The following is a 13,719-nucleotide window of genomic DNA, read 5'->3' on the forward strand; positions in this document are numbered from 1 at the left end:
GCTTGTCAGTGATACAGGTCTGTAGTTAAGTGCCTCCTCCCTATATCCTTTCTTGAAGATCGGCACGACATTTGCCTTCTTCCAGCAACTGGGCAATTCTCCTGACATAAGTGACTCATTAAAGATCATTGCCAGAGGCACGCTGAGGGCCTGTGCTGCTTCTTTTAGTATCCACGGTGATACTTTGTCTGGTCCAACTGCTTTAGTTGCATCTAGAGTTGTCAACTGTTTCATTACCTCCTCTGCTGTCACCTCTATATCTGATAGTCTTTCATCTAGGGTAACCCCTTCCAACAATGGGAGCTGCTCAGGCTCGGTAGTGAACACTCCATGGAAACTGGCATTCAGTGCCTCGCAGATTTCCTTGTCACTTTCAGTATATGCCCCCTCTGTCTTCCTTAGTCTTGTCACTTGGTCGTTCACCGACATTTTTTCTTCTTATATGACTGTGTAGTAACTTAGGTTGTTTTTTCGCTTTGATTGCAATATCGTTCTCATAGTCCCTTTCCGATGTTCGTCTTATGTTAATGTAATCGTTCCTAGCTCTGTTGTATCTGCTTCTGTTGTCCTCTGTTCTTTGTCTTCTGTACTTCCTCCACTCCCGCCTGCTGGCCATTTTTGCTTCCTGACACTGTCTATTAAACCATGGGTTATTATATTCCTTCTTATTTTTTCCCTTTACCGTTGGTATAAATCTCTCTTCGGCCTCCTGGCATTTCTGTATGACTAGGTCCATCATATCTTGGACTGTTTTTCCTCTAATTTCTTCCTCCCACTGCACTTCACCCAGATAGTCCCTTATCCTCATATAGTCCCCTTTCCTGTAGTCAGCTCTCCTTTCCCAGATCTCTTGTCCCATGGTCATAAGTTTGAATTCCATCATGTAGTCAAAGACTAGGACACAATGGTCACTGGCCCCTAGAGGTATTTCATGCTCTAAATTCTCGATATCTTCTACGTTCTGGGTGAAAATCAGGTCTAATAGGCTCGGTGCATCTCCTCCTCTTTCCCTTGTGTCTTCCTTCACATGTTGTGTCAGGAAATTCCTGTCTATAACATCTACTAATTTTGCTCCCCACGTTTCGTCCCCTCCATGGGGATTCCTTGATTCCCAATTTATCTCTCCATGATTTAGGTCCCCCATGATCAGCAGCTTCGCTCTCATTCTGTGGGCTAGTGTTGCTGCCTTCTGCAGTTCATCTATACATGCCTTGTTGTTGTCATCATGTTGTTGTTGTGTACTCACCTAATTGTACTCACCTAATTGTGCTTGCGGGGGTTGAGCTCTGGCTCTTTGGTCCCGCCTCTCAACCGTCAATCAACTGGTGTACAGATTCCTGAGCCTACTGGGCTCTATCATATCTACATTTGAAACTGTGTATGGAGTCAGCCTCCACCACATCACTTCCTAATGCATTCCATTTACTAACTACTCTGACACTGAAAAAGTTCTTTCTAACGTCTCTGTGGCTCATTTGGGTACTCAGCTTCCACCTGTGTCCCCTTGTTCGCGTCCCACCAGTGTTGAATAGTTCATCCTTGTTTACCCGGTCGATTCCCCTGAGGATTTTGTAGGTTGTGATCATGTCCCCCCTTACTCTTCTGTCTTCTTCTGTGTGTGTGTGTGTGTGTGTGTGTGTGTGTGTGTGTGTGTGTGTGTGTGTGTGTGTGTGCGTGCAAGTGTGTGTGTGTGTGTGTGTGTGTGTGTGTGTGTGTGTGTGTGCGCGTGCAAGTGTGTGTGCGTGCAAGTGTGTGTGTGTATATGTGTATTCACCTAGTTGTATTCACCTAGTTGTGCTTGCGGGGGTTGAGCTCTGCTCTTCGGGTGGCCTCTCAACTGTTAATCAATCAACTGTTACTAACTACTTTTTTCACACACACACACACACACACACACACACACACACACACACACACACACACACACACACACACACACACACACACACACACACACACACAATGATAGTAGGAGGCTACAAGATGACCTAGATAGACTGAGTGAATGGTCCAACAAATGGCTGTTGAAGTTCAACCCGAGTAAATGCAAAGTAATGAAACTAGGCAGTGGAAACAGGAGGCCAGACACAGGATACAGAATAGGAGATGAAGTACTTAATGAAACAGACAGAGAGAAAGATCTAGGAGTTGATATCACACCAAACCTGTCTCCTGAAGCCCACATAAAGAGAATAACGTCTGCGGCATATGCGAGGCTGGCTAACATCAGAACGGCGTTCATGACCCTGTGTAAGGAATCATTCAGAATCTTGTAAACCACATATGTAAGACCAATCCTGGAGTATGCGGCCCCAGCATGGAGCCCGTACCTTGTCAAGCACAAGACGAAGCTGGAAAAAGTCCAAAGGTATGCTACTAGACTAGTCCCAGAACTAAGAGGCATGAGTTATGAGGAAAGGCTGCGGGAAATGCACCTTACGACACTGGAAGACAGAAGAGTAAGGGGGAACATGATCACAACCTACAAAATCCTCAGGGGAATCGACTGGGTAAACAAGGATGAACTATTCAACACTGGAGGGACGCGAACAAGGGGACACGGGTGGAAGCTGAGTACCCAAATGAGCCACAGAGACATTAGAAAGAACTTTTTCAGTGTCAGAGTAGTTAGTAAATGGAATGCATTAGGAAGTGATGTGGTGGAGGCTGACTCCATACACTGTTTCCAATGTAGATATGATAGAGCCCAGTAGACTCAGGAATCTGTACACCAGTTGATTGACGGTTGAGAGGCGGGACCAAAGAGCCAGAGCTCAACCCCCGCAGGCACAATTAGGTGAGTACACACACACACACACACATCCAGGAAGCAGCCCGTAACAGCTGGCTAACTCCCAGTTTCCTATTTACTGCTAAGTAACAGGTGCATCAGGGTGAAAGAAACTCTGCCCATTTTTGTCTCTCGCCGGTGCTGGGAATCGAACCCGTGTAATGGATGCCAGCCCTGATTCCCTCCTTCCCTTCCCCCCCCCCCCCCCCCTCCTGGCTCGGCTCGCTTGGCCCACTCCATTCCCACCGAATTCCCTCTTTCTTCCCCCCCCCCCCTCTCTCTTCCCCCCTCTCCCCCTCTCACCGGTTCCTCCCCATACCAGGCGAGTTAAGTGTCCCTACTTTTATCTTAGAGGGGGGGACAGGTTCGAACATAATTTATCAGTTTCTGTAAACATCGTTCACTGTGCCCCAGGTCTGGGGTGGTCCACCTACAAGGAGCCTTGTCCCTTCATAGCTGGGTAGAGCGGACTCGAATCTTCGAGAATTTCATGTACCTTTCAGGCAGATCAGGAAGGTGATTGGCGGTAGATAAGTGCCAAGTTCTTATTGGCCCGGGAGAGCCAGACCTCAGGCCTAGTTGTAAATGGTTGGCTGTAGCCAAAAATAATAGGTGAGCCCCGGTGCTGTATTAGTTGTGGGAGGAGCTATCCTTCCACTGGTAAACTGGTAAGACAAATTTCAGTAGTGTGTTCTAGGAGTGCTTTGGGGTGGGAACTCGGTCCGGCATCAAGGGGCTGAGGGCAGCCATCAACATCTTGGCCAGAGTGCAGTTTTAAGGTATTGTGCACCTGAGTATTCATGTCCATTGGTAGTTGTCCATTTGCCTCTTGGGGAAAATAGAGTAGGATATATGTTCAAATTGATTTCAATATACGTGACTTAAATTAAATAAAGTTATTAATTGATTTTGTTGTTTAGTTATCTCTGTCCCCCTTTTTTTATTAATGTTGAGCAGTTTCTATATGCAGTATATATGTGTGATAATTGGAAGCCTCCCCCCCCCCTGTAAGCCCCTCCATTTCATGGATATAAGAATTACCCCTGAACCCTCAATAAGTAAAGTAAATGACCTAAATTAATTCCCAAGATTTATTACCGAAGTTCCTAATGCCCTTGAGTTCATGATCATTGATTCCTTTCCTTCCCGGGGGATCAGTGATAGTCACATTCAGGTATATTCGCGGCAAGGTGGTAGCAGTGTCTCAGTAAATCTAAAATTGATTCATTACTTTAAAATTAATAATCCTTTCATCCTTGTAGCTTCCTCCTCACTTAATATTTCAGGGTCAACATCAACTGGTAGTTCACTGAGGGTCACAGTGATCTGCAAGCAGTGTTAACCTGGGGTAATGAGTGGAGTAAGCGAGTAGCGTGATAGGGTTATTACACCCGAGCCACATGATTACGTGTGCAGCGTGCTATCCACACAGCCACCGGCGCCACCGTGGCGCCCTGATGTGTGTATGTGTGTGTGTATGTACTCACCTATTTGTGCTTGCGGGGGTTGAGCTCTGGTTCTTTGGTCCCGATTCTCAGCTGTCAATCAACTGGTTTACAGGTTCCTGAGCCTACTGGGCTCTATCATATCTACATTTTAAACTGTGTATGGAATCTGCCTCCACTACATCTCTGCCTAATGCATTCCATTTACTAACTACACTAACTGAAAAAGTTCTTTCTAATGTCTCTGTGGCTCATCTGGGTACTAAGTTTCCACCTGTGTCCCCTTGTTCGTGTTCCACCCGTGCTAAAGAGTTTGTCTTTGTCCACCTTGTCAATTCCCCCTGAGAATTTTGTAGGTGGTTATCATATCTCCCCTTACTCTTCAAAGGCTAAATGAGTTGAAACGTGAGTTTCAACTCATTTAGCCTTTCCTCGTAGCTCATACCTCTCAGTTCCGAAACGAGTCTGGTGGCATACCGCGTGTGTGTGTGTGTGTGTGTGTACATATGTATGATTGTGTGAACTAACCTATTTATCTTTATAGAATCAAGCTTCAGCTCTTGATCACGCAACAAGCTCCTTAGAAAGACGGAGTCTACCTTTTCCAGGCCCCGGAGGTCTTAGACAATGCCTGACGACCTACTGTTCAATACTATTATCTTTTGAGTGTGTAATCGGCGTTCACTTCTCCAATGTGATCGTTCATCTCATTCCGTTGTCTTAGTATTCCTTCACTAAACAAACAAAACACTTGGTAACATCTCTGTGACTCATCTGTTTCTGGACCTTCCATCCTTGCCCTCGTGAACTATTCGTATTCATTGTAAACATTATATTTTTAACTATTTTTCTTTAATATTTCATCTCTGTCTGTCTGTCTGTCTCTCTCTCTCTCTCTCTTCTCTCTCTCTCTCTCTCTTCTCTCTCTCTCTCTCTTCTCTCTCTCTCTCTCTTCTCTCTCTCTCTCTCTTCTCTCTCTCTCTCTCTTCTCTCTCTCTCTCTCTTCTCTCTCTCTCTCTCTTCTCTCTCTCTCTCTCCTCTCTCTCTCTCTCTTCTCTCTCTCTCTCTCTTCTCTCTCTCTCTCTTCTCTCTCTCTCTCTCTCTTCTCTCTCTCTCTCTCTTCTCTCTCTCTCTCTCTTCTCTCTCTCTCTCTCTTCTCTCTCTCTCTCTCTTCTCTCTCTCTCTCTCTCTTCTCTCTCTCTCTCTCGTTTCGCGCGACGTTAGGCCCAGATCTTTCAGTCTCCCTGTGTACCTGCAGCTCCCGTAATTCTGTACGAGCGTCAATGCAAACTTCCATAACCTTTCAAGGTTTCTTATGTGCTCTTTGAGATAGATTCCAAATAATGGGGCTGCATACTCTTGGGCTGGTCTCGTGTAGGTGGTGCATAGTTAGTTGAACGCCTCTGTATGTAGGCTACTGGATGCTGTTCTGAATTTTGCCAGTGTAGAGTCAGTGTCAATCCATGTAATCCAGTCAGTCCAGTCAGCATGTCAATCCATGTAAGAAATGGTTTGATGTTTGTCTAAGTCATCTTGGAGTATTTTACAGCACCGTCCTATAATGACTTTTCTCATTCATGTTGGATCGTCTGCGAGCATCAGTATAATAATAATAATAATTGTGTCGGGGGACAGGAAGCCAGAGTGTATTCAGACACGTTAGGCTTATATCGAGGGGCTCCCCCATTCCTCAGGTCGAATTACTGACCCCGCCCAGGATGCAACCCACAAGCTAACTAACTCTTGAGTACCTGTTTACTGCTAGGTGAACAGGACCGTTAGGTGAAAGGAAATATGCCTAATCATTTCTGTCCCGCCAGGGATTCGAACCCGGAATTCTCGATTGTGATCGAGAACGCACCCCACTGTACTACGGGAACCCTTACATATGTAGGTTTTAACCTCTTAGTTTGATAAAATAAGTGAGAAATGGTATGGGTTCCAGTGAAGATCGTTGATGAACTCTGCTTGTTGTATTATACCAGTCCCAGTTCTCGGCGCCTCTCACACTGACTCTGTCTCCTCTCTGTGTGGTACTCTTACTTTTTTAGGAGCGCTTCCACTTCCTCCCGTCTGCCTCTCAGGTTTGTGCACTTGTGTGTTATGGGGGAGTATGTCAAAAGTTTGTTGGCAGTTAAGCAATACATAGTCCGTCCAGCCTTCATTGTTAGGATATGGATTTTTTTGTTTATAAACCTGTGAAAGATTTTATGCTGAATACAGCCTTCTAGGGGACCTGACAGCTGAGTGGACAGCGCTCGGGATTCGTAGTCCTTATGTTCCAGGTTCGATCCCCGGTGGAGGCGGAAATAAATGGGCAAAGTTTCTTTTCACCCTGATGTACCTGTTCACCTAGCAGTAAATAGGTACCTGGGAGTTAGACAGCTGCTACGGGCTGCTTCCTGGGGATGTGTAATAAAAAGGAGGCCTGGTCGAGGACTGGGCAGCGGGCACGCTAAGCCCAGAAATCATCTCATGATAACCTATTCAATGCTAGCAAATATGCTCCGGCTGTATGCCTTTTAACAAGATATTGCATTAAAATTACCAAGTGGAAAGTTCCCAATAAAGTATTTCGAACAGTATTTAGGATAATTTCAGTCCTAACAAAGATCCACTTGTAAATTCCGTTGATATTATCAGAGACCTTTAAAGCCAGAACAAATGTCATCTTCAGTGAAAGTAGCCATTTTGAAACCTGTTCTAAAGTTATTTAGCAGTTAATGGTTGTGAACTATGTGGCCAGCAAAATACTGCTGGCCTTGGTAGGCTAAATTGTGTGAAGGAAATGTTCAAGTGTGTTCATTCTCGCACTGGTTACAATCATCGATAATTGTGTAGCCTCATGTCTACACCTGAGGTGACAGTTACGAAACGAATGATATTTTTTTGTCTTGGAGGAAATCACCCATCAGCAAAAAGAGCATCAACTTACTCTCACACACAAAACTTGTTAGCAAAGTTTAAATACTGTCAACAGCGGGTCTCTGTTACATGAATTGCATTCAAAGTGAGTTTGATGCGGAATATCCATCCAAGATATGGATATACAAATGCTTCAATATCAGGAAATATTTCATAATGTTCCTCTTGAGAGGCTGGTGTTCAAGATTAAGAAACACGCTAAGGTAGTTAGGAACCCGTCAAGCGGGGTAAGAAAGTACCACAAACACCGAAAATAAATGGTCACAGTCAGTGAGTAGCTGTCAAGTTGGACTCCTGGGACAAGTGCAGTCTTACAAAGGTTTCGATCTAGGTCCACTGCTATTCCTAGTTCATGTAAATGGTCTACCCGAGAAACTGCGCTCATACGTGTCAATACTTGTAGATGATACAACGCTCATAAGGAATATATAATCCATGGAGGGCTGCAGAAAATTACTGAAGGGCCTTAACAAACTCCAGGAGTCAGGAGAAAAATGGCTGTTAGAGTTCAGCCCAAAACATGTAAGGTAATGAAGACAGGGAACGGAGACAGGGACCAGAAGTAAGCTGCACCAAATGGGAAACACAACCACAGGAATCAGAAGAAACAAAAATAACCGAGAAGATATAATTATTACACTAACACCAGAGTCACATATGAACAAGGCAACGTGATATTTCATGGAAGCCTAGCAAACATTACGTCACTGAAAAACCTCAATACAGATTATTTTAAGTCAATCTATTCAGCCTATGTTACACTGGTACTAGGATAAGCAGCTCCGTCCTAGAATCCGCTCCTTGTGAAACACAAAATCAAAACAGATTTTGTGTTTCACCAGGAACTAAGTGGACCAAATTACGAAGACAGGTAAAGGGAATTCAATTTCAAAACAGTAGAAGAAAGAATAAACACAGGGGGATATGATTACTACAAAGAAACAAAAAAATAATGAGAATGTATAAGGCGGATAATATCAGCCTTTTTAAAATGGGAACAGTATACCCTGGAAACACAAACCGAAACTGTCTCTATTTTCCGCTTGTTACAACTTGTAATAAAGTTGTTACATCTTGGCTTAACGTGTTTATGACGTATTAGAACGTTGTTACAACTTGCTATATTGGTTGTTATAACTAGTTAGGAGGTGTTAAAACTTGTTCGAACGTTGTACCAACGTCGTAGTTTCGGTGTGTGTTTTGCGGGTAAGAAGAGGACATAAGTGGAAGCTGTAAACGCTGAAGAGGAAACAAAAATAATACATGTATCCTGTACTGTTCTCAGCAAGAGCAATTATACAGAGATTACGAACAACAGTTAAAATAGAACTCAGCAGGTACAACAATGCCAGTCGTCACTGCTAGGGAAACACTCCCATCATCACTGTAACACAACCATCGCCAGTGAACCTAGAGTAGAACTTAGAGCCATCACTGCTCTTTATCTTTATCTTGAGATTATCTAGAGATGATTTCGGGGCCTTTAGTGTCCCCGCGGCCCGGTCCTCGACCAGGCCTCCACCCCCAGGAAGCAGCCCGTGACAGCTGACTAACACCCAGGTACCTATTTTACTGCTAGGTAACAGGGGCATAGGGTGAAAGAAACTCTGCCCATTGTTTCTCGCCGGCGCCTGGGATCGAACCCAGGACCACAGGTCCAGCGTGCTGTCTGCTCGGCCGACCGGCTCCCTAAGAAACTCCCTATGTACCCTAAGAAATTGCAAGAATCTCAACACGGCCTTAGACCAACTGCTGTAGTTACCTGGTGACCTGCTCTGAGCTTGCTGCGGGAAGCACTGCAGATCCCGTTGCTCTTACAGTCAAAAGTCACGTTGGTGTCCTCGGTGCGGCACTCCTGCAGAAGGAGACCATCTGCTTTACCAATCTCCAGCGTTGGTTCGAAGGCTGTGTTGGTCTCCACCTTCAGCGACGCCCTCACCTCTACTGTTTCCATCCCCACCAGGAAGGGAACTCTGGAAAACCCAATGGAAGGTGTGAGCGAGTGACATGGGTGATGGAGAAGAGGGATGGACACAGGGAGATGATGGAGATGATAGTCACAGGGAGATGAGGAAGTAGACTGAACTACCCCATGCCTGGTGTGCTCTACATTAAACACATTAAATTGTTGATACTGTGACGGGAAAGTGTTGGAGTGTTGATGTTCGGCAGTCCTCCAATGGCAGGTGTCAAAGCCTGGTCACACTTAAAACAAAAAGATAGACTGCTTGCCTGTTGTCTGTGGTAAGTTAGAGGGAGGAACACGTAAAACACAAATTATGAACAATGAAACTTTAATATATTTACTTTAAACATAAATGAAAATAAAGGCAAATCTCGGGCAAATGACTAATAAAATAAAATGACAAAGATAAATACAAAAAAACACAATAGATTAAATAATGTTGAAATGGTGCTGAGAATATCGGCTATGGCTGAAACCTCCCTTCGTATACGAGCTAATGAGCTAGTATGCCAGAGAGAGATGTCAACGCTAAAAGCACAAGGAATATTCTGAAGTTGATAGCTGGTCAGGCTCAGACGTTGACTCGGGTAGAGGGCGCCGAAGTGCGGAGTGCAGGTGCGCGGCTGGCGAGTCACCAATCAGGGGCAGGCAAGCTGGTGAAGGGTAGTTAGCTGGTTTGATGACGAGTCAGTGTGTGGAGTGGGGGGAACTTGGATACGTTTTGCCTCCTGGTCAAAACGTTTTGTGCTACCGGTGACGTATCTTGAATGTAACATCTTCTAATTGTATCTTTGGCGTAACTTGAAGTAGGGAAGAGCAGGCTCAATCTCTCTTGAAAGAGATTATCATCACAACTCTCCCCCGAAGCCTGCGGTTCCGGTGAAGTTACGTCTTCAGGAGGTAGAGTGGTAGGTGGAGCAGCCTCTACCTCATTGACTCTGGAGAGGGCGTCTGCTATTATGATGTCAGACCCCTTGATGTAGGTTGAAATTGTAGGTAGTAGGTTAGGTAGTAATAGTTAGGTAGTAGGTAGTAATTGTAGGTTGTAGGTATCTCCAGGTTGAAATTCTGCAGATATCAAGCCCATTGTAGAAGCCGTCGATTGTTGAATTGGGCTTGCTGCAGGAAGTGTAGGGGGTTGTTTAAGTAGATGGTGGTAGACCGAGCACTTTGCAGGTATTGTTCGAAGTGCTGCAAGTTCAGGACGATGAGTAGCTCCCTGTCGATTGTGCTGTAGTTCCTTGTAGCTGTGGTCGCTAACAGGTAGATTCTCCTCGCCTCGTTGTTGCATTAGGTCACCCCCGATGCCGGTACCACTGGCGTCGACATGGAGGATGAAAGGCTTCGTGATATCTGGCGAGGTGAGAATAGGATTAGAACATGGCAAAGGAGCACTATTATAGTCCTGTAAATTGGGATGAAGATCAGGTAGGATTTCCGATTTGGAAAGCACCAATTCAGTGTTAATGCTTTCGGGAGAAGCAGGGAAGGTTTCACTGTGGAGGTATGGACCTTTAGATGTAGAGACAGATATCAGCACAGTAGGGGGAATACCTTGATACTGCTTCAGGAGGTTGACGTGGCACAACTGCGTCCTCCGCTGCCTATCTGGAGTCTCAAGAACGTAGTTGTTGTTCCTGCACTCCTTGATACGGTAGGGTCCTGAAAACTTTTTTTTCAATGGAGAACCTGGGATAGGAAGGTATGCCAACACGAAGTCTCCTGGTTTAAATTTCCTTAAATTGCTGCTTTGGTCAAAATGAGTCTTCATCCTCTCCTGGGCTTTCAATAGGTTGTCATTAGCAAATTTACGGACTCTCTCTAGAATGTGTTGTAAGTTTTAAAGAAACTGAGGCACATTCTGATGGTCACTGAAGGTGGCATTACATAGAGAGTCCTTGAAAGCTTTGAGAGGAGTACGGCACTTACGTCCGTAGAGCATCTCATAAGGAGATACTCCTAGAGACTCATTGGGGAGACTTCGAAAAATGTACATAATGAGATCAAGTTGTTTATCCCAGTCCTTCAAAGTCTCATTGCAGAATTTCTTTAGGAGTGCTTTAATAGTCTGATGACTACGTTCAAGAGAACCCTGTGAAGCAGGATGATAGGAGCTGGACAGTACCTGTGTGATGTTGAACTCCTCCAGAGTCTTCTTGAAGAGATCACTGGTGAAGTTGGTGCCACAGTCACTTTGAACCTCTCTTGGAAATCCATACTGGGTGACGATCTTCAATAGGTGTTTCACTACAGTAGCAGCCGTAATGTTCTTTACTGGAACTGCTATGGGAAACCTGGTGGTAGGACACATGATAGTTAATATATATGCGTTGCCAGAACTGGTCCGGGGTAAAGGACCAACACAGTCTATGATGAGTCTGTGGAAAGGTTCCGCAGGCACCTGGATGGGTTTCAGTGGAGCCTGGGGAATAGAGATGTTAGGTTTACCTGCCATCTGACATATATGACACTCTTGTACGTATTTCTTTACGTCTTTTACCATACCTGGCCAGTAGTAGTCTTGTCTGATTCCGTGGTAGGTTTTGTTGAAACCATAATGAGAGAGCTCCGTGGGCCAGGTGTACAATATAGAGCCGTATGCTGGTGGGAATCACTAGTTGTTCGACATTGGCCCAATCGTCATCCTCCTTCAGCTTGCTGGGTCTGTATTTGCGGTAGAGCAACTCATTCTCTAGGAAGAACCCAGGGATACTGTCAGGTTGAGTCTCAGCCTGGAAGAATAATGGTGTTAATGATTGATCTTCCCTCTGTAACTTACGGAACTCCAACTTGGTAAGATTTGGAGGTAGATTCTGAGGGTCTTGAAGGGACATCGGTAGCAGTAGAGTCAGCTGGTTGCGGTCGTGCAGCTTGTGCACGGGTGGTCACCAAAACCGGAGGAGAAACTATCATTTTCTTGAACCTCTGCTGGAACATATTCAAAGATGGGATTATCCATTACAGAAGTACACACCTGGGGTTTGTCCGTGATGATCAGGTTGGGCGGTTGCAGATCTTCTGCCAAGTCGTTGCCCAGGAGAAGTTGCACTCCAGGCATGGGAAAAGGCTTTTCCCTGATGGCGACTTGGACTTCACCGGTCACGAAGGGACAATCCAGGTGGACTCTGGCGAGTGGATAAGGAGTGGTAGCAGTGAGGTCAGTGATGAAGACGGTTTTCCCGGTGTAGGCGATATTGGGCACAGCTGATTTCAAAATGATTGATTGAAGAGCCGCTGTGTCCCTCAAGATCTTCAATTTGAAACTTCCCTCCGAATCTGCACCGTTGGTAGAGACAGTTCCAGGATACAGGTGTTTACTAAAGAGAGAAAGATCATTAACATTAACACCAACATTCATTACAGGCTTACCGGACTTAGGAGGAGTCTGTTTGGGTTTAGTAGATTCATTGCTCTTGTATTGAGCCTTCACACATCTATCTATGGCATGTCCATAGAGTTTGCAATACTTACAATACAATTGTGAGCTCGCTTCCTCAGTACTCACTTTATCGTTGTACCAAGACTTCTTACTGGGAGGTGGTGATGGTGTCAGCCGGCGGATGAGGCTGTAGGTGTCAGCCGACTTCGCACATTTGATGTAGTCAGTTTCTTCTTTATCTGCTAGATATCAACGGACGGAAGGGGGAACACGTCTCAAGAATTCCTCAACTAGCATGAGGTTGATGAGTTCTGTAGAGACATGTGCTGCTTCCAGCCATTTCATAAAATATCTTTTCTTTGTATTGGCAAATTCTAGAAAGGTGGTGGTACTTGCCTTAAGATGGTCACGGAATTTTCGTCGGTAGCTTTCGGTGGAGAGAAGGTAGGCGTCCAACACTGCTTGCTTCAGGGTCTGGTAGTCATTCTCAGACGCTAAGATACTGAGAGTAACTGCAGCTCTACCTGTAAGATGCCCTCTGAGAAGGGTAGACCATTGGTCAGCAGGCCAGCTAAGTTGATTAGCTAGGGTCTCAAAGGTGGTAAAAAAGACATCGATCTCTGTCTCAACGAATGGTGGCATTAACTTACTTGCATGGGAGATATTGAAACTTACTGGAAGACTGGCGATAGCTTGCTGGCGTTGAGTGAGGTGTGTAGTTTCCAACGTGAGTTCTTGTTGACGACATTCTATAGCCATTGCCGCTTGCTGTTTGTCATGTTCACGTTGCATCTCCTGGTGGCGTTGTTTTGCTTCAAGCTGTATTCGTTCACGCTCCCTGAGTAGTACTGTCTCACGTTCCTGTTCTTCTTTCCTGATTGCAGCTTCTCGTTCTTTTATTTGTAGAGCTTCTTTTGCCAGGGCCGCCAGGGCCGCCTCTCTTTCCTTTAGGGCCGCCTCTCTTTCCTTTAGGGCCGCCTCTCTTTCTTGCTCTTCTTTCCTCAAGGCGGCCTCTCGTTCCCTCATTTGGAGAGCTGCTTGCTGTTGCTCTCTCTCGAGCTTTGCGAGCTCGAGTTTGAGTTTCATAGTCGCCAAATCAGTTTTATCTGCAATAGAATAAGTTTCGTGAGTTTCAGAGTCAATCTTCCCTTCATCTAAGAGGTAATCCATGATTAGGTTATGTATTTCATTTTTGTTGGTTCCATGGGGAACA

General features: G+C 45.2%; 1 protein-coding gene across 1 annotated transcript in view; it reads right to left on the minus strand.

Annotated features, from left to right (window-relative positions):
• The window catches only part of LOC138357758 (integrin alpha-IIb-like), a 148,422-nt gene that overhangs the window by 47,439 nt on the left and 87,264 nt on the right, over positions 1–13,719 (minus strand). Inside the window, exon 13 of the mRNA XM_069314765.1 lies at positions 8,924–9,134. Within this exon, the coding sequence (XP_069170866.1) occupies positions 8,924–9,134 (211 nt within the window). The remainder of the gene's footprint in view (positions 1–8,923; positions 9,135–13,719) is intronic.

Source organism: Procambarus clarkii, chromosome 80, assembly GCF_040958095.1.
Source record: "Procambarus clarkii isolate CNS0578487 chromosome 80, FALCON_Pclarkii_2.0, whole genome shotgun sequence".
Lineage (NCBI taxonomy): Eukaryota > Metazoa > Arthropoda > Malacostraca > Decapoda > Cambaridae > Procambarus > Procambarus clarkii.